The following is a 21,141-nucleotide window of genomic DNA, read 5'->3' as shown; positions in this document are numbered from 1 at the left end:
TTCTCTTATAGTCTAAACACAGTAAATACAGTGATCACTGAAAATAGTTTTGGGTATTTGTTAACATGTTTATGGTGACTGTACATATCTATCAAGTATTCTTATTCAAAATATCACTTCTAACAATTCTAAGTGCTAACTGAAAATAACTTTTTTTTCTTTATTCACTCCTTTGAAGACAAAGACAGGGGTTTGTTTGCTGCAGGATGGTAACCAGGAGCCTTTCAAAGTGCGACTGCACTTAGCCAAAGATATTTTGATGATCCAGGAGCAAGATGTGATCTGTGTGTCTGGTGAGCCTTTCTATTCTGGTGTAAGTAGTTTTTATTTCTTCTTTAAGATGTTCTTTACAAAGAAACAGTGCTGTGTGTATGTGTGTGCAGGTGCATACACACATCTCTGTGCATTTGCTCTCATGGATTGGTATTTCATTTTATACTGTTAACACCAAGTGTATTTTAATGCTGCTTTGGTGAGTAAATATTAGCAATACTCATCCTAGAAGCAGCAATACGATAATAAGGTATATGCATGACTGAAGCACTATTTCTCTTCTCTCACCCTTGGGTATTTGAGCCAATGAATGTGGGAAGAATGACACGAGCATACCTCAAAGTACTTATGTATCTGAGTATTGTCTGCGGAGTTGATAGGATAATTATGTCAGGGCTTTGCTGGTAGAGGAGTTACCTTTTATCCCCTGTTGCTTGGGTTCCTTCCAGTGGTAGCCCAGCACTAGAATTCAGGAATGCTGCAAGAGTCACTAGCTTTAATAACATGTCATGTTAACAGAGATGGAACAGTGGGATAATGGGCTTTATGTATTACTGTTTTTACCTGATGTGTCAGATTCCTTATTTAAGCATCATATTGAATTTTGTGCATAAGAAACTACAATTATTTGGAAGATCTTTAAAATTTTATACAGAATAATACTGTAGGGTTTAGAGCTATTGTAATGCAAAGTTTTTACCTAATATAAGGAGATAGGTACAAAAATAATAGAAAACATTTAGTATTAATTTCTGCAGAAATTTTTATAGAAACTGTAATTAGATTTTGTAGTGATATTTTTTTGATTTATGTGAAACTATCATAAACATTCTGGTCTCCCTTTGAGCTAAATAAAATAATCACAGAATTTCATGTTTAATCTTGTGAGGCATAGTAGTGTGATATCTGTTCATACAAATGTTTTGTTAATGCTATTATGTCTGTTTTATTCTTTAATTGCTGCTGTTGCCACACACTTGCAGCTCTAAATAAAAGCGCAATAAAAAGATAGAAAGCACAAATGAAAAACAAATTGGAAGAATGTTAGCAGTGCAAAGAGTGTGAAAGATTAATGAAAAATGTATCAAATTATCCTTGTCATGATTATGAATATGTCAAGGTGAGTTCTTTGGAGCTTTTCTCTGAAACAAAGGGAACACATTGCTTAGAGGCTCCATAGAGTCTGGGTTTATTTGCTTGACAAATCTGACATTAGCTTCTGACTGTTTCGCGCTGAACAAATGCAGTTTGCTAATACAGGTCTGTATCGTTTATGTGGAATATAGATGCTTCTTTTACCAATCAGAGTCCCTTGTTCTTCAATAGACAGGAAATCCAGCAGCCAGGATAGAAAAAAGTTATGAGTTCAAGCTCAAGCCGTAGTTGTTCAATTAGCAACATACACTGTGGCACCATTATTCCACCAACACCATTCTGACTTTATTTATTAAAAGATTTTATCACTCAGAAATATGACTTTCATTATTCTGCTGTAATATCTGTAATATCCTGCTGAACTTGTTATTTAAATGTCTTCATGAAATGCATATTAATTTTTTTTCCCTTTTCACAGCAAGGCTTTCTCTTACAGTATTTCTCTCCTTAGTTTTGCAAAGACACTGTAGAAAATAATGGATTATTTGCTTTCCCAGTTAAAATCCCTCATGTTATTTGCATATTAATGCATAACTCATTAACTGATTGATACTAGTGTGTTGATGCAGAGTTTATTTTCCTGAACGTGTTGTTAGAGTAGTGACTTTTGAACACTGTACTCTGATTTCCTTTAGGATTAAGACTAGTTTTTTTAGCAATAGGTTCATTCCAACTAAGGATGATTGGCATTTCACAGACAGTTAACTGTCCTTTTGTCACAGGTAATTTGAATAATCTGGAATCATTACCTTGATTGTATACTATAATCACAGAAGTCCCACAGGCTTCCTTTTTTTTTTCCTATTTTTCCTCAGTTTTATTCCTGATTTATTAGGTTTAATTTGTTTGTTTGCTTATTTTTCCTTTGTTTTACTTTGTTTGGTTCATTTTGTTCTGTTCTTTCTGTCATTCTAGATAACTGATTGCATTTATCTTTCTTTTAGCTGAATTCTACAAAGCAAGGGATTTCACTACCAACTGACAATGCCTCAGAGAATGAGCTCTTTAAGCGTAAAAATGAAATTTGTAACTGAGGAACAATAGTATTGCTAAATTTTACAGAGAAGTAGCTACAGTAAAAGTAATTTTTAATCTGTTTAAATAAATAATCTTTAAATAATTTGATTAGAAGGTTTTGCTTTATCACTGCTGCACTGGTACGGAACGAAAGGCTATTACTGTGTTTCTAGTTCAGAACAGTGTCTCTTCTGTTTGTTGAGTCTGAATCAATTTGCATGCTCCTCTGTGTAGGACAGTCTTTAAACAGGCACTTAACGTTCCAGCAGCATCCAGATCTGCATCCTGTGGAATAATCTAAATAAAATCAATGGCTCCTTAGGAATGAAGTGCTGTTTAATGTGAGTGTATGGGATAAGGACCTAGTTCTTAATTTGGAACATTTCCTTTTGGTGTTAGAGAGTTCTAGTTTCCAAAACTAAAGAGATGCAAAGAAACATTGTTTCTTCTTTCATTGTGTACAGTTTGGAGTAAGAAAATAAAATGCATAAAAGATTATAAGCAAAATAAATAGTGTTATACACTAAAAAAGGAAAGCAACTGTTTCTTTAGTGGGCTGAAAAAAACGACTAGTGAGGGTTCTGCAGCAATTACACCTATAGCAATTCCATACAGCATCAACCCTCATTGAAATGATCATGGACTACAACTAAATTTGAGCATCAGTTGCATCAAAAAGTATTAAATATATTTATTTTTGTGTGCAATAAGAAAGTCTTGCTTTTCAAGAGGAAGAGTGTAGTGGGTTCAGCATTATGCTGCTAGCAGATATCCAATGTAGATTTGAGTTCCAGTGCAAATGACCAAAAGTGGGATGAGAACATACTGTGAAACTCAAAGTATAGAAGGCAGTGTTGTTACTAATCCAAATGAAATCCTTACCTGTGGAGAGGTTTTATGTTATGTGAAGTGTATGCCTCAGTTGGAGTGGCTTGTGTTGGAAGATAAGACTCCTGTCCCCTAGGTCAGGTGCACCTTTTTCTCTCAGAGCAGCTACAAAATGTCCCGAAAAGAGTTGAATTAAATTATGTAGGAACCTCATCACTATTTATGGCAGAATTGTAGAATATTTTTGTCTATTCTTTTAAACATATTTCTTTAATTACTTGAAGTTATGCTCACAAAAGTTTGCTGTATGGTGTTCCGGTGTTCCATATAACAATGTCCAGTGAGGCAACTCCCACTCTTTTTAGACATACATTTAAATAGCCTGGACTAACCAGGATAGCCTAATGCTGAACTTGCTGAACATTATGCTGGGAGAGGAGATAGCCTAAGGTATGACATATCTGAAGTAGATTTGTTCCAAGGAAAGGTTTTAATATTTGCCATTCCAGAATCAATATTATTATTTTAGAGTTAATCCTTGCAGTTTCTACTACCTTTCATGAACATCTGAAATTCAAGGAAAAGGATTATTGTGCTATATCAAAATAAGCAGTTTATCTGTTTAGGAAGCTGTGGATTTTTGCTTCTTTTCTTTAATAAATTTCGTTCATTAATTGTACTCACAATTTTTTTTATACATAAACTCTATGTGCATGTGAGATCCGTAAGTTAAGGATGTGACAATGAACCATCTGACAGAATGGATGATTTGAATCAGCTACTCTTTTTCTAAAAGAATCAAAATAAACTGCAAGCAGCTGGCAAATTGTTAGCTACTAGGATAGTTTGCATTTTTACAAAATTTTCTTAAATTGTCTTTTAAAGTGTCATAGATTTTACAAAATACTGCTAACTCACCTGATGATAACATACAGATGAGTCACATCTCTTTCAAGCAATTTATTTCTATGCTGCTGTGTAGTAAATGCATTAATTAAATAAACATTAGGAAGTTCTTTTAGTGGTTTGATTTTTTAATTAAAGATCTTTGGGGAAAATTTGTGTGAAGGTCAATCATAATTCAATTCTAATAAACAGTGAGTGAATGGGGGTTTTTTTTTGTGAATTTATAGAGCAACAGCTCTAGGAGTAGCATGACATTTGTCCAAGCTTTTAACTGAGGTTGATACAATTGTATCTAAATGTAGCCTATGGACTGTAATTGGTTTTGTGATTAAAAAAACTATCAATAAACACCTTTACTAAGGCCAGGATGTAATGCTGTCTCAAAATGTTGCTCTGGAGCCAGATTTATTTTCTCATATTATTAACCACACTGTCTTTTAAAATGAAAATTATGTCTCCCTTTTAGGGTTGTCTGTATGCTATTGTGAAATCAAGCACTGAAAGATTCATAAATATATACAAAGCCCATAAACTATTAAAAACAATTAGTTGTTAGAGATTTTCTAAATTTTTTTAGTTTTGTATAAAAAAAGTATTTTAAATTAAAAACTTTGCACAATAGATTTTTTCTTGATTTTTAAAATTCAATGATAAAGTTATTAATTTTTAAGAATAAATTTTAATTCAGAACACATCACTTTGGGATAACATGCCTGGGAAGTCACATGAAGTTATTATATTGTCCTTGCTTGAATATTTAATTTATTTTTGAGATTTCCTGAGAATTAATTTTGTATTTGTTATATTGGATCATTCTCTTTTGAAAACTATGAATTTTCTTGTCATACATTTTAGTATTGGTAAAAAAGATTCAATTAACATTAGAAATTTTAATGAATAGAAGTAGAAGAAAAAATTAAAAGCTTAAAATGGTAAATTATAGTTTTGACTTATTTTCTCTATTGTCTTTGATTGCAATTTTGATTCTGATTTGCGATTGAATATTATAAGAAATTCCAAAATGGAACTCCCTGTCTTGTAAAGAATTGCAAATATGTGCACAGATAGGTCACCTTTCAAGCACTTTCCATTCTTGTTACCTTCACAAAGCTACCAGTAAGAATCTTTGGGCTTTTTTATCTTTTTTGGTATCTGTCAGCTATTCAGTGGAGTGAATCCATTTTTTCACTGAAGTCGTCAAGTATCTATCAGATGGGGGTAACTTTTCTCCCCTGCCAATCTGGACAGCTTTAAAGTGACAGCCTGACAGATGTAAATATGATTATTTAGGGAAAGCCTAAGGCAGCTTATTTTTCTGCAGCTACTTAAAACTAAAAAGCATAGCAATCAGCTGAGGTCAAAAATGCCATTTATAGTGCCAGATTTGAAAGAAAATAATGACTTTTCCTCATTGGAAGAAGGCTTTTCCTTCAAAGGAAAGAAAAATATTGCAAATCATAAAAAACTCAGAGAACCTAAAATATTGATAGCAGCGGATGATGTAAGGAAGTAGCTGGAAACTACAGAGAATGTTCCTTATGAAACCTGGTGGGAGTTCAGATCCTGACCATGGGTTTATAGGTTTGTTTCTCTTTTATTTCTGTACTAAGAAACGCAGTCCTCCTGAAGTGAATCAATCATATGAGTGGAAATTTTATAAGTAGATATTTAGGTGGATGTTTCAGCTTTCAAGCGTGGGCTGCCAGACCAGAAACATTATGAAGTATGAAGGGTTGAGAGCTTTTTTTTTTATTCTAGTCACTGTTAGCAGCCTACCTGACACCCCTGTGTTTGCCACCCTCAGTTTCCAGCACAGATGCAGAGGAAGGGGGATTCCCAGTTGACCAGGCAGGTTTCAGCCCTCCCTTACTGCCAACCCCCTCCAGTTGTACGAGGAACTGAAATAGTGAAATAGAGCTTCAAATGCCATGATGGAAGTGGTTAGCAGATGAGCAAGTCTGCTGGCAAACCTGTTAACACTATAAATTCAAATTGGGAATGTGACTGACCTGTGTCCTTTACACTCAGAATGAGTATAAAGCTTGCCCAGGTAAATCAACCCAAAGAAATGTCACTAAGAAAGATCAAAGCATTACCAAAAAGAGGACTTAAAACCTTGAAAATGTGTGCAATGGTTAAATAAAATTTTAAAAATCCTCATTATATTTTCTTATTTCAAAATGTAGTAGGATTACTAATAGCTGATAAACTATCTGAGAGTGTGGCCTTGAATGTGTTGTGGCATCAAATGTTACCAGGTTGATCTATGAAGTTGCTGCCAATGTATTGATATTATATCTATACTTTTACATTTTAAAATGTATGTTCTAATATTTTCCTCCTTTTTTTCCTCCTACATCTTTCCATGTCACTGTACTATTGCAGATTCCTCTCCATGTCTATTCCTTTTTTCCCCACCTCCTGTTTTGTGCTGCAAAACTTTCAGCTTTTTATCATCTTCTTCCATATGTAAAATACCTTGTTCTCTCTTCTGATCCTCTGAAGAGGTCTTGTTTTCTGTCTGATCCTAGACAAACTAATTCTTTGTACCTTTACTCTTGTAAGATGAATATCCAGACTCACCAGATGAATAACCACACACTGGGACAAAGGTTGAGAAATGGTATTTTTAAGTTTCACATGCAGTTAGCTCAGTTTTGTTAAGATTTTTGAAGTTTCTTCATCCTTTTGTTCAGCATGTATTTGACATGTATTTGACACAGTATTAGATTATTAGATCCCCTTAGATGACTGCTTTATATTATACGAGATAGATAGTTTGAAAAGATTGCTAACAAAATATTTTTGTCTGTTAAGTAATTGTGAACTTTCTTTTACATCATATACAATTCAGTATGAAATACTTGAATTTTTACTGTCCTCCAAGATGTAACTTAAAAATAACATTAACTCTTGACTAAATATAAATATAATATAAATATTTATATAAACTAAATATACTAAATTTATTTACTATAAATATTTATATAAATTAAATAAACTAAATATAAACATAAATAGTTAATTATTGCCTAAGATTCTGTGTTTTCCTTTCCTCACTATTTATGTTGCTCTGTGCTCACATGGTCATTCTTCACTTCTGATCTTACTTATGATGACATTTATGTTCCCCAGAAGATCATATGGATTTTAAGAAATTTTAGTAGCTCTTTAATGACAGCCTAAAACACATTGTTTCTCTTTCACTGCATAGCTCTGAGGAAGATTTTTTTTTTGGCAAAACTCTTTGCTGTCCTTTTCAGTCAATTTTCTGAGACACATGGAAAATGCTGACAGCATGGCAGCAGCTTTGTGTTTTTCGATAAAATGATAACTACTTTTGTTCTGTTCCAGGAAACAGCAAGAACACTACTCTGAATCTTGCTTTTAAGAGTCCTAGGAGCTCTAACCTTCCTTCTGTTTGATATAATGTAGAAAACAAATGTGAAAATGGAATTACAAGCTCACAGAACACTTTGTGTAGTCTTGATAGTGAACTAAGTATCTTTTCATCTCAACCAAGTTTTATTTTGTAAACTTGGAACTGATGTTGCTTTTGGAATTTGCAAAACCACTGCAATTTCATAGTATATTATGTGGGGCAAAAAAAGGGGAAAGCATAAAAATATTAATAGAGAATCAATAGAACATCAGTATTTTTAAACTGAATAGCAAAATAGTCAGTCAGGATACTTAGAGAACTTTGTCACTTGTACAAAATTTTTTGCCTCCAGAGTTCTTGCTGTGTTTTATTAATGAATAGTTATAAATCTTTTTAAGAACTTAAAGCTATTAGACCAGAGAAAAGCATTTTATTATTGTTATTGTTCACTTGAAATGCTAATTAAATGCATCAGAACAAAATAATTTGCTTCAGATTTCTGGTTAAGATTATTTTGTGCACTAATCATTATAGTAAAAATACTTTACAGTAAAATATACTGCTTTACTGGCAAGGCATATTCCATTCACCTGGGTTGAAAATGGCACTGAAAATTAAACTTGGTTTGGGGTTTTTGAGGGTTACATAAAATATTTCATGGGCAAATCAAAGGGTAAAACTTCCTTAGACAAAGGAGTTTTCTGCCAAAGCATTTCAAAGCAAGTATCTATCACCAAAATACTGATTCAAGTTACTTTGTAAGTCAAAAGGGACGGATTTATCTTTTTCAAGCTAAATTTGACATCCTGCCTCTATATTTGATGCAGTTGATTAATACCTAATTGGGACACCAGCTTTGACCTGCCAGGATTGAATGTGTTTATTTTTCTTTATCGATTATAAAAATAAACTTGCATAGAACAATGGCTGGTTAGAGCTGGGGCTTTGTCCCAAACCAAAATTCAGGTGTCTGAAATGTCTGATGCTTCTAACTGTTCTGGAAATGCTGCTTCACTATGAGGTTTATATGGGGTTTTAAATTGCAGTCTAGGGGATTATTGACGGTTTACTAAAGAAATTTTCAACTTGTATGTAATTCTGATTTGTACTTTTGAAGGTCATTTGCATGTTTGTTATTGTTAGCTAACTTGATATAAAGAAAATGTAATTCTGCAAATAAGCAAAGTATTATTTCTTTATTGTAAATCTGAGAGGTGTGTTGACTTAGCCTAGATTAAATACAATGCCTTCCCTGCATATTACACATCACTCAAGTGAATCTGGTTTGTAATATGTTTTTGAAGTGAAATTCAGTTAAGTAACTGTCTGGTCCCAAAATATTTAAGATCAAATTTCAATGGAGATAGAAAAGAAACTAGAAAAATACTAGACAAAACCCTCTGATACATTATGTTGTGCTGAAAAAGTGTCTTGAAATTGTTCTGGTTTCCTTCCTTGCTTCTATACAGTTTTGCCTGTTTAGAAATCTCCCATGCTAGCATAACTTTTTTTTACACAAAGAAGTAACTCTGAACTCCAGTGCGAAATCTTTCTAGTTTTCTGTCAGACAGCGCTGGCAAACTCACAGAAGACCCTGGATCAAGTGTTTTCAGGGCTGTCTTGATTCTGCCTTTGGTGAAAACCAAAAAGCATATTTTATTGACTCTTTTATGTGAGTACTTTTTTGTGGGTACTTAGGTGTGTGTTGGGCTAAGAAAGACAACAAGAACAGAAATATTTTTCAGTATTGTTTTCTATTAGGTTTTTTAAAAAATGTGGCTTCATCTTAGAATATGTTTAGATGCCATTATTTACGGTGACTACTGACATATCATGAACTACAAATTTTATGAAGTTACATGTTTTTCACTGTGAATATTACTTTGTTTGAAATTTAATCCATGTGTTGTCCTTTATTCCATTCATGGTTGATGTAACACTAGCCAGTTCAAGCCAGTTTAGTGAAAGGTTGCTATTTTTCAATGTCATCTTAGCACAAGTGTGTGCTATTTGATTTGAGCATGTATAACAAAAAATAACAGAATATATTGACCAGAGTGTACAAGTCAAGTTGATGTTCTTAACCCCATGTTCAGCACAAGCTGGAGGTGGAAACAAGATAAAGTTAACAGGAAAAATATAGCTCCCAGTGGAGCCACAGCTGAGTGTTTTCTTTTCATTTATGTAAACTCAGACCACACATGAGACTGTGGCCTATATTGGTTTATCCTGAATATATTGTCAGCACCATTGCCTGCATCTGATAATGTGACAGATAAAAGGTTTTCTAGGTTTTCAGTGTGCAATTTGTTGCCTTAACCCAGTCTGTGGGAACTGCATTATGAAAGTTCCTTTTAAGAGGTTTGTGTTAAAAATAAAAATGGAAGTGTTTGGCTATTTAACAGCAAAATATATACTTTTTCTTAGGCTAAATATTTGCAGTCATTTTGCATTTTGCAAGCATTAGCCTAAATGAATAAATGGTAGTCTCATTTTAGGCAATCCATTTTGTCTTTCAGTCCAAAACATTGGCTGAGTTTATGCTCGCTCTTTCCACAGTTGCTCAGTTCATATTTGTCACAAATGTGAAAAAATAAACAAAGTGACTTGATTTTCACCAAATTTCTGAACTAACAGTTTTCCAAAACTTTTATGTGGTACCTCCTTTACTTCCCTTTCTGAAAATGAAATAAGGAAGAAAAAAATGCATCTGTATGTATTTCATCCTTTCTGTCACTGCTATGTTTCTGATGATCTGTTCAAGTCTGACTGACACTGACCATCTATGCTAATTGTGCTGAAATAAATATAGTAAAATTTAACATGCATGCAGAATTATGTCATGCAATAGATATATAGGTAATTAAATGAGTATAAAATCTAGACCACATGTAGAGAGCATTCAAAAATCTACAAAATTGACATATCTGAATCTGGATATATGGTATATCTGTGAATACATTTTTTACCACAACCTAAATGTACTAATTCTAAATAATCTGTAATTATAAAATTAACAGAGAGAGTAGGAAAAAAAAAATCTTTTTTGTAAATGTTCATATCTGAGACAGATAGTAGCATACAGTTTTTACAGCACATATTTTTAGACAAGCAATAAAAGGAAAAAGATGGGCTGCTTTTAATAGTTGTAGGTTATGGTTTATGATATATAATAAACCATTGCTCTGAGATCAACAGTGGCTGGTGTTGTATCAGCTTCTGGTGATTTTGGTTTGGGTTTTTTTTGGTTTTTGTTTGTTTTTTTTCTTTTTTGGGTCATTACTGTGCTTTGAAATGTATTCATGCAACGTGTGTGCTTGTTAGGCTTTGGTTAACATCGATGAGTGGTCTTGACATGCACAAATTGTTTTCCTTTCAGATGAAACTGAATTGGGAAATGCACTGCAGGAGTGAACTGTATGTACTTCAACATGTAGTGATCAACCTGCAGATTGGTTTAGGACTAGTCAAGGTCTTAACCTCTGAAATGTATGTGTTGTACCATAATTGTCCAACTCCAGAGTAGTGGGTTTTTTAAAGCATTGCAGTACTTGCTAGGATGGTGTGAATTGAACAAATGATTATTTGGCTTTTTGTTTTTTGAGGCAGGATCTCTTCTTCCAGGGTTTGTCTTTTTCCTGTGGAGCATAGGTTTCATGGGATTTTCAGTTCACCAACTCAGAACTTCATTCAAACAGCAAAAATCAATGTTGAAAAATCCTATTGAAGTATGAATATAGTTGTTTTGTCAGAAGACATTAAATCTAGCAAAACCTGATTTCTTTTTTCCAGGAAAGAACAGTAACAATTAGAAGACAGACTGTAGGAGGATTTGGATTAAGTATAAAGGTGAGATGATATTTTTGATCTATTTACTGCATATTACACAAAGCATGTCTTTGTATATAATCAATGTTACTGTTAATGAGTCCAAACTATTTTAGAGGACTAGAAACAAGAAAGGAAACACATTCTTGTATTTTAGATACTGTTGCAGCAAACAACCAGAACTATGCTGCCCTATGGAATAGAAGGCAATCATTCCCTAAAAATTCAGGCTGACCAACTCTGTAACAAGGTTTGATGTAAGAGTTGCAAAGTGTTTTTAACTGTTTGGACTGTACTTGTTCAGCTTCTCTCTAATTTAAATAGTTATTAACGAATAACTAAAATTAAATTACAGTGGCAGGCACAAGGAACAGCCAATGCATTCATCATCAATTCTGCTGCAAAAAATATCACATTAATCCATTGCAATTCATTAGTGGGACAGAAACTGTTATTGCATGCTTGTATTGTTTATTTTTCTGTAGATCAAGCCCAGACAGCAATTTATCATGTTACTGTGGTTTTGCTTTTGTCAGTAAGATTTAAGAACATATACAAGTGTAGGTGATCCTTTTTAGGAGAGGGAGGAAGGGTTAATAATTTTTGTCATTGTAATCTATAATTTTGAAAACTTTACCTTTGCTTTGAGTCTGAGTGTAGACAACACAAGATTAATTTTATCTTCTACACACAGCAGTTCTCAGTCTCAAGATAGCAATGGAAAAAATGAAGTGCACTTCACATGAATGCAAAGAGGCCTAAATTATGCATATAAAGTGAAAGTATAGATTTTCCTATGACATCTGCTGGTACTGACCTTATAAGTGACTCATAAGAAGGATTAATGTGCATTTGTGTTGTCATTGATAAGAATATGACTGAATAGAAGTATTAATTTTTAAAAATATCTTCGTGCAGTTGCTGTTATCTTGTTGACCCATGAAGACCTCTGTTCAAGGGAAACTAATTGCTTTTTTGTCACCAAAGTTTCTCATCAGTTTGGTCAACAACATTTAAGGTTTTTTTCCTCCGGTATCATTATAGGTTACAGTACACTGAATAATAATGAAGTAATGAATGTCAGTGTAAAATCAAGTGGATGGGTATGAGGTTTTATTTAAATGCTGCTAAGAAGTAACTGGTTACAGTAAGGACTTTAGATGATTGGAGAGCAAATCTCAAGGGTCAATGAACTTGATTTTTACATATACTTACAATGAGTTATCATTTAGAATTAGTGACAATCTCAAGATCACATTATTTAAGTATTATGTACATTGCATAAAATAAAACATCATTTAGAAATATAAAATAAATAGAGATTGTGCAATGGTCTTTCTTAAATTAATAGTTAAGTTATTCTTAACTTTTTAGAGTAAGGTATTTATTTTCTACGATTATTTTATGTCATAGATATTTTGATAAAATTTAATCAAAGTATTGGAAAGGTGAAAATACATAAAGTCAGGTGTGAATAGGCAATTTTCAAGTTTTTTAAATAACTTGCAATCAGGTAACGAAATCCCTTCAAAAATGTCATTAAGGAGCAAAGAGTTCTTTTTAAAAAAAAGGAAACTTAAACTTGTTTGAATGACATAGATTAGATAATGAAAATGAGAAGTTGAGTTCTGTGGTCCAGGATGTTCTGTTGATGTGTTTCAGCTAGTATGATTTATTACTTTATAATGACTTATTTTTTAAAAATATCAATGTTTGGTAGGTCCCTTTATTAGTAGTTCTACATTCTCACAAAGATGGACAAGCAATTGCATAGCCAACACAATCTAAAAAATAAATTTCATTATTATAATTTTAAACTAGTGTAAAAAATGACTTAGAACAGGAACTTGCAGTAATTTTTCTTTTTTAGTTTATTGGGCAAACTTTATGAAGACTCACTGAAATAGACTTTTTATTTATGGCGTGAAATGACATGTCAGTTCTAAATATTCTGAAAAGTGCCAGTTTTCTGTTTAAAATTCAATCATGGTTTGCTTCTTGCGGATGAATACAAGTTTGCTGCTGCGTTTTTATGTTCTTTTGTAAGATTCCTGAACTTTAATTAAAAACTTACTCTAAAAGATCAATTTTAAATAGAAATGTAGTAATTTTGAATTTGTGCCAGAATGTAGAGGTCTACAAGTCACCCTGAAAAAGTGAGAGTCACTGAGACCTCTCCTCCTTGTGTCAGTAACTTCCATAGCCCCTCCAAGTACAGTAGTTTCTGTTGTCTTATACTCCCAGACTAATTAAAGATAGGGGTTATTTGAGGACTTGCTTTCTGGCTGTGATGTATGTCAGAGGATGCTGTTTATCTCAGGTGTTAATTGCAGCAACACAGTGATTAATGACACTCCCTTTAGAATACTCGCTTGGGCTTGGTTATGAATTTGCCTAGTTTCAGCTATCAGGTCTGGGGCATTATCATGTCTTTTTTTTTCTACTAACTTAAAGCATCCATTTACTACTGTCAGAAAACCCACATGAAAAAGTCATCTTTCAACCTTCTCTTGAATAAATTTTGAACATGTCTTATCCCACTGCAAGTATTTTGAACCCTTGGAATTATTCTTTTTCTGAAGACCAGAGAACAAATTCCTAATACTTCCAAAAGTGAACTAATTTTTTTTTTTACCTGTCTATGAAGGAAACTCTTCTCTTACAAACTGGGTATTCCAACTATATTTGTAAAAATCAGAGATTCAGCTAACTGCTTAAGAAAAACCCTGTTCTTCAGGTTAACTTTTGTCCAAGACCTAAACTTCAGCCCTTTAAGAAATAGATTATAATCCACCGCTTTAGGGTTTGAAAATGTGGTGTTTGGCTGTATGTTGTAGCTGAAGTTAGTGGTGAAACTGTGACTGAATTTGAAGCAGACCTGCTCTGGTTTGCACTCTTGTGAAGGAATGATTTTCTCTTTTCTGAAGCCTCCTGTTAAATGTTTGTGTGTGTAGGAATAGGCATAGACATAGAATTTGGAAAGTGTAGTATTTCAGTCATTTATCACATCTCTCACAAGTCTGAGATGCAGAGCCTTGACAAAAGAAGCTGCTCAGTGTATGAATTCTGAAAGAACATTCTGTTTTTCAATAATTAGAGTGTAATGTTCCTGAAGAAATAGGAAAAAAAATTGAGAGTTCATTAAACAAATTGAGGATTTGGGTTACAGTCTGACTTCTGTCTACCAGGACTCAGCCATTATTCTGTCTCTGTTTTGATCATTCTTTTAAAATGGTGAACAGCATCACAGATCTTCTGAGATTCAGTTTGACTTTCCAATTTAACTCAATAGAAAAATTCAGTGTCCATAGACCTTAAAGCTATTTTTGCTAGTGGAAGTGCTCCCTTTTACTATGAAGTCATAGTCCCCGACATTGTCTAACTCTAATGGTGGGAAAGTCCAACAATTGGTTCTGCTCTTTTATAAATTCTTTTTTAGAAAATAAAAAACTTATTTCCTTGTTATACTTAGAACCAAAAACCCCCAGCCTTTGTCAGTAAAGTTCTGCTTCCAATTGCCCTATTTTTCATATGCCAAAAACTTCTGAAAAAAAACCCCTCGCACCTAAAACTGGGATAAGAAAAAATCTTTAGGAGTGTACATTGGGACACTTTGAAAGGAGGTGTGGGTGACCTCTCACCACTAGTGGCCAACATTCAGGACAGTGACTTTCAAAGAGCTGCCAATGATTAGAGCTTCCTTTGCCCCTTCTAGCAGGACCACCTCTGCAGGTGGGAAGCTGCTGTCATTCCAGGTTTATCCCTGCTTAAGGAAAAGCGACAAAGAAAATTTGCTTGACAAAAATAATTTTTAGAGTCTGGCAGAGGTCTGAGCCATTAAGTCTTCAACACCACTATTTGATGTATTTCTGTCCATCCTCTGGTCTGAGATTATAACTACATGTCTGTACTGGAGGAGGAGAAAATTTTAAGCAGTGAAAAAGTTGCCTCTGTTCCCAGAGGTATCTTCAGAAGAGTATCCCCTGAGATTGTAAAACCAGATTTTAGACTTGCATGCACTTTTTCCTCTACAGGACAGAGAATCAAGTATGGAGAATGCAGGATGCAAGGCTGCAGTGTCAACCTGAAGTGGTATTCAACAGGATGTTGGCAGAATATACGCAGTTTGCTACAAATTGCTAACAGTGACTGGGTATACATAGTTGGCCAACTATTTGCTGTTTCCAATTTTGATTTTTTGTTTCTTAGAATGGCAGGTGCTACCTCCTTTTACTGATTTAAAAAGAAGCCTTCATACAGGTCAGACTTTGATGCAATGAAAAGAGATAATTGTCTTCAGTAGGAAAGTACTGAAAGCTTCCTCAGATCTTTAGTGTAAATGGGTTTAAGTAGGTTCAATACAATGAGAAAGGAATAATCATGTTGTGTGCATTGCAGGCTGGCTTAGTAATAAAAGTAATTTCCTACTTTAATGGAGCCTCAGATCTAAGGAGGCAGGGAGGCCATTTTAAATGTCACACTTCTTTGCTGGGCTTTAAGTATCCTGGATAGTGAAACGTGTGTAACATTGGAAGCTTTGGAAGAAAGTGACACAGTTTTTTTTTTTTTTTGTTTGTTTGAAAAGTTTTGAAGAAATTAAATTTGCACATGACTAGAAAATTTGGAGGCTATAGGTTAAAACTTATGAATTTAATGAGCTGGAACTCATTATCTGCAGTGAAGCCAGCTTGTACTGCGGCTGTTCTTCTGGTGAAAACTATGGAAAGATATTCAACAAGACGTAGTAGTGATATGTTCCATGCTTGTCAACACTCATCTCATGCATTGCAAGAAGAACTTTACCTGTAGACATACAATTGTTGTAATATTACTGAGATCTCTATTAACTCAGTGTTTTTAGGGCCATATGCATTGATAGCCACTAGCAAAAGGAATATTTATCCTATTTAGCATTCTGTGGCTACACAAGAAATTAATCTTTATTCTCTGACAGAAAGAGATGTTGAGTGCAGGAGTCTGTTCAGTTTCAAACACTTCGATACTGCATGAAGAAGGGATGTCTGCTGTTCCTTAGGGATTGAAATACCTATGTCAGTCCTTTTCAAAACTTAACACAGGGTGCCTGGACCTTAAAAAGCCATCATTTCCAAAGTAAAATCTGTCTGCTGAAAAGAAGAGTAAGCAAACCCTTAACCAGTATTCCTAGTCAAAACAACAGTGTGGTAGACGCTGGTTTCTAGTGACCTGAATTTGTACAGCTTACATTTGTGTGTATGCTTTGATCCTCTTGGCAGAGGAAAAAGTATTTGTGTCTCTCTGTATTTTTGCCTTTACCTTCCTTTGATTTTCCTTTTCATTTAAGGTTTATTTTTATTACTTTGTTCTTAAGCACCATAAATATTTCCAGTCCCAACAGGATAAATTGAATGAAGCAACAGCATTGAATTGTTGTCAAACTGTTGAAACTATCATTTGGTTTTCCTTTATTTCTCCCCATTATTGAACACCTACTGTTCCATTTCTTAATGCTTCTTTTTCTGTTCCTTATTACTTATGCCACTGCTTTTCCTCACTCTTTGTGCTTGTGTGACACAAAGAAACAAATAAAGGCTGCTTTTGACTTGAAAAGTCCAAACCTTCTTTCTTGTGCTTTTGTTTACCTTCTTCTTGCCAGCATGAAAGCTAAGTGGTCACAGTGTGATTGCCATTATAGTTGGATGTCCATTCTGCTTTTACAGGACACATTTCATACATAAGCCTCTCCAGAATTCACAGAAACTGATGTCCTTCAAGTCTGGTAGAATTCTGAATTCACTTCCCGAGCTAATGATGGCAACTGAGAACTTCTTTATGTGAGACATAAGGAATTAATCACAGTCAAATATTCATTAGAAAAAGAAGAAGTGCAGGATCAGAGTTATTTGCTCAGTCTCTCTAAAAACTGCATTTAAAGAAGGGGTAAAATATAACTTTAAGCAAAAAGATATTTTTAGTGACTGACAAAGATTGCCATTTATTTTGTTTTCAGGGTGGAGCAGAACATAATATTCCAGTGGTCATTTCTAAGATTTCCAAAGAACAAAGAGGTGGGTATTTGGTATCAGCTTATTACACAGTGCTTTAATGTTCCCTTTAGAAAAAGATGTATTAATTCTTGAGATTCTTCAGTCACTGTTAAAACAAATACTCTTGTTGAACCCTTTCTCGCCTGTGTCTTTATGATCTCTCTCTTCCTCAGAAACTTTTTCTGAAAAAGTACAGAATTGATATTTGAAGTAGTTTTTAAAGTCATCAATTTTTTATTTTTTTTTTAGAAAATAGAAATAGGAAAGTAATAGGAAAGTATTAGAAAATAAATAGAAAGTATAGAAAAGAAATAGGAAAGTGTCAATAGAATGAGAATCTTTAATAAATTTAATGAAAGGCAATGATTTACTGGCTTTGACTTCCCAGTAGTTATTGTTTGGAAGATGTAGCAGATTAAATGTTTGGCTCTTAAATCATAGTATCACAGCAGGAGAATGCAGGACTTTTTAACCTGGTTACTCAGGTAGTATTTCGAGTACTTTGAGTACTGCATAAAGTTTTGGCCATACTTATTTTTAATGGTAACAGAGCTGGTGCTGAATTTCTGTATTGAATTAACTGGCAACATTTTGAAATTATTGGAATGATACATGGATAATAGTTAAACAGCTCAAGATGTGCACAAGTATAAAGGAGGAAGGTTGTGAACCAGTACTAATAATGTGTACTTAATATCTTTGTTATGTTTGTATGTATTTGTGTAAGGCCAGAAATGCAAACTTGGAAGCATTCCCCTCCATCTGTAATGCAATAATTCTCAAAGTCAGCTTCTCCTCAACTAAAATGTGTATTAAAAAAAATCTTACTCACCCACTCATATAGAGAAGTATGGAAGAATCAGCATATTGAGAACCAAAAGACAACCCTGAAAGGTAGATGTGAAAGTCGGGAGTTAGGGAGAATAAGGAGTAGGATGGAATGAACCCCTAAGGAAGGCAATAAGGTTAGCCTTAAGAATTTATACTTAAGTGACTACAGTCTTTTCAGTATACATGTAACTAATACATAAAGATGTGGCATATATTGCATGCAGTACCTATTAAAATGCTATTAAGCACTGCAGGAAAAATAAGAAAGACATGCTTCAGCTTAATTGAGCACACTGAAGTGCAATTTTATTTCTGTCATTAGTTTTTTTGCTGCAGTAGCTGTTGCATTGTTTCTAGCCCCAGTACCTAGCTGTGATATAATTTTCATTACTGCTTTCAATAAAAATACCGCTGATTTTTGCAGAGCTAGTTTTGAGTGATATCTCTTTTGTAGGAGACTGCTGTCTTGAGATGTAGAAAGTGTCATGCTGTGTTCTTGGACTAGAGAACTCTGATAAAGAAAATGCTGTTTGACCCAAAGCCTATGCCTCAAAATAAATCAGAATATTTGTCCTGCAATAATTTAACCATCAGTTTTGAAATACACCTTATAGGACCATTCCATCAAACAAAGACTTGAGTATCGTAATTTACATCAATATTGATTCCAGTTTTACAGCTCATGTAAATAAGTAAAGATTTTGGATCAAGTCTGATACTAGCCAGACAGTCTCTTCTATGTTGATATGGAGTACTATAGGTAATAATAATTACATGCAATCTGTTAATATCTCTTAGTTCTTATATTCATATTCTCAAAGGTTATTAATGACTTTACAGGCAAAAAATCTTTGTTATATTTCTGGTATGCTTATAAGGTGTATTCGAATGAGGTAGCTCTGAAATGGAGCACAGTGTTTAAATGTAAAAATTGGAAGTGTAGAATTAGATTTTATAAATGTCATTGTGATGCAGCTTTGTTCTTAAAATCCCAGTTTGGCTGGTGATGTTTTTACAATATATTGACTTTCTAGCTCTTCAGCATATGTAAGTATTGTCCAGCATTAATTGTCCCTATTATTTATCAGAATTTATCAAAGATGCAAGATCTAAAGGGCCCTTTATCTTTGGTAAAAATCTAAAAATTAAATTTGTTCTTCATAAGATCTCTGGAGTCTCCATGTTGCTTTTTTTTCTTTGTAAGAAATTCTCTCTCACAGGCAAATAAGACTAGTCCTGCAGTCATTTTCTATTCAGAAAAATATGGCCCACCTTACCAGAATGGCCTGAAAGGTGCTAGTGACTGATGGATGAAGTTTCATAGTTGTGTGCTTGGGCTGAATAGCCTCTTTTATTGTAAAACTGGTAGGCAAGTATTTTGGGTTTAAAAAAGAAAATACAAGTAATTTTATTGGAAGTGTTGTGTTGGAGTTTTTATCATGTTTTTGTTTGAAATTTTAAAAGATTATGCAAAAGCATTAAGTTAAATAAAATTTTTGTACACAAAATGTTTGATGTTTTTTGCAAAGTGAGTGAAAAATATGCTTTCTGTTTTCAGCGGAACTTTCAGGTTTGCTCTTTATAGGAGATGCAATCCTACAGGTGAGTAAAACTGCAAATTATTTTGTCTGTATTTTTCTAGAAAAGTGAAATGAAATCTATGCTTATGAAATGTAGAGTAAGTCTTCTCTTTATCTTTTTAATAACAGATTAATGGAATTAATGTGAGAAAATGCAGGCATGAAGAAGTGGTGAGCTTTTCTGTTTTTTAGTCTACTTTTTGTCTTTTGTAGTTGCTGAAATGATAGTGTATGCTGACAGCAGTGCAGTGGCATCAGCTGTTTTATTGGTATTCTTAAACAAATATGCCTGTACCTTCTAACATGACAAGCAACAAAGTGCAATCTCTTCTTCCTAAATCTGTGTAATTGCTCTTCTCAGATAGGCTTTTCTATATTAAAGGTGATTGTTTTATTATGAAGATTTGAGCTGTACAAATTCCAGCATTTCTTCTTCTAGCTAATATCTGTCAAATTTCAGCAGTGCTACACCTTTCTGGCTGTGTGGGGTCATTTTAATTTCAACAACTGTAATTTGCACTATGTTGGAGATTTGTTGTTTGGTTACTTTTAATCCTATTTGAAAAATGAGAGAAAACTATTCATCTGCCACTCGTCTCCTCTGCCTTATTATGCCCACCTTAGGAGGGTGCTCTTCTCCTTTTTAAGGTGCTCTTCTCCTAGTTAAGGTGCTATCATTTTGGGTATAAAATAAAATTTTATGATGGAGATTTCTTCTAGAGAAGAAATTTTGAGAGATCTGTAGTAGTCTGGTTCCACTGGTGAATCAGCTTTTCTAAATGCATCATTTACTTTAGCCATAATTTTTTTTTGACTCTTAATACTTTCAGAAGGAGAAAACCCTTTATTTCAGAAAACAATACCAGAAATTAAAAGATTACCAAAAGAATTACCTTTAAATCCTGTTTAGCTCCAAAGCATTTGTACCTGTATTTTTAAAATAATGTAGTACTGACATATTAGAAAGCTTCTCTTTGTGACTCTGCCAATTCAAGGAAGCTCTTTGTGTTTCATCCAGCATTCTGCCCTATGACAGATCAGTGAACATGTGCTGTTCAGGTATAGAAAGCAGGAGTTAATATAGATGAAGTTCTGAGGAAGAAATTTATTGGAGACTGAAAGATTAGATCACTGCACTGTTCTTCAGAGTGTTTTTGCACTCTTGTTTCCTTTTGGAAATCTACTGAAAATCCTACTTCATTCTTCAGAGCCTTCATCATACCCACTTCTGTATATACTGGCTAATAGTTGTATTTATATTGTTTTTACATTTTGTCTGTGGAACAATGATCAGGTTGTAAATATTTTATAAGTT

General features: G+C 33.7%; 1 protein-coding gene across 2 annotated transcripts in view; it reads left to right on the top strand.

The window, feature by feature from the left end:
- SNTG1 (syntrophin gamma 1) overlaps positions 1-21,141 on the top strand; it is a 153,191-nt gene that overhangs the window by 8,834 nt on the left and 123,216 nt on the right. For both annotated transcript variants that reach the window (XM_084205527.1, XM_084205526.1), the window contains exons 2-6: positions 179-313; positions 11,354-11,410; positions 17,379-17,436; positions 19,805-19,848; positions 19,956-19,997. In XM_084205527.1, coding sequence (XP_084061653.1) covers positions 179-313; positions 11,354-11,410; positions 17,379-17,436; positions 19,805-19,848; positions 19,956-19,997 — 336 coding nt within the window. The remainder of the gene's footprint in view (positions 1-178; positions 314-11,353; positions 11,411-17,378; positions 17,437-19,804; positions 19,849-19,955; positions 19,998-21,141) is intronic.

Source organism: Fringilla coelebs, assembly GCF_963513975.1.
Source record: "Fringilla coelebs genome assembly, chromosome: 1".
Classification (NCBI taxonomy): Eukaryota; Metazoa; Chordata; class Aves; order Passeriformes; family Fringillidae; genus Fringilla; species Fringilla coelebs.
This window is presented reverse-complemented; position numbering and strand designations above follow the sequence as displayed.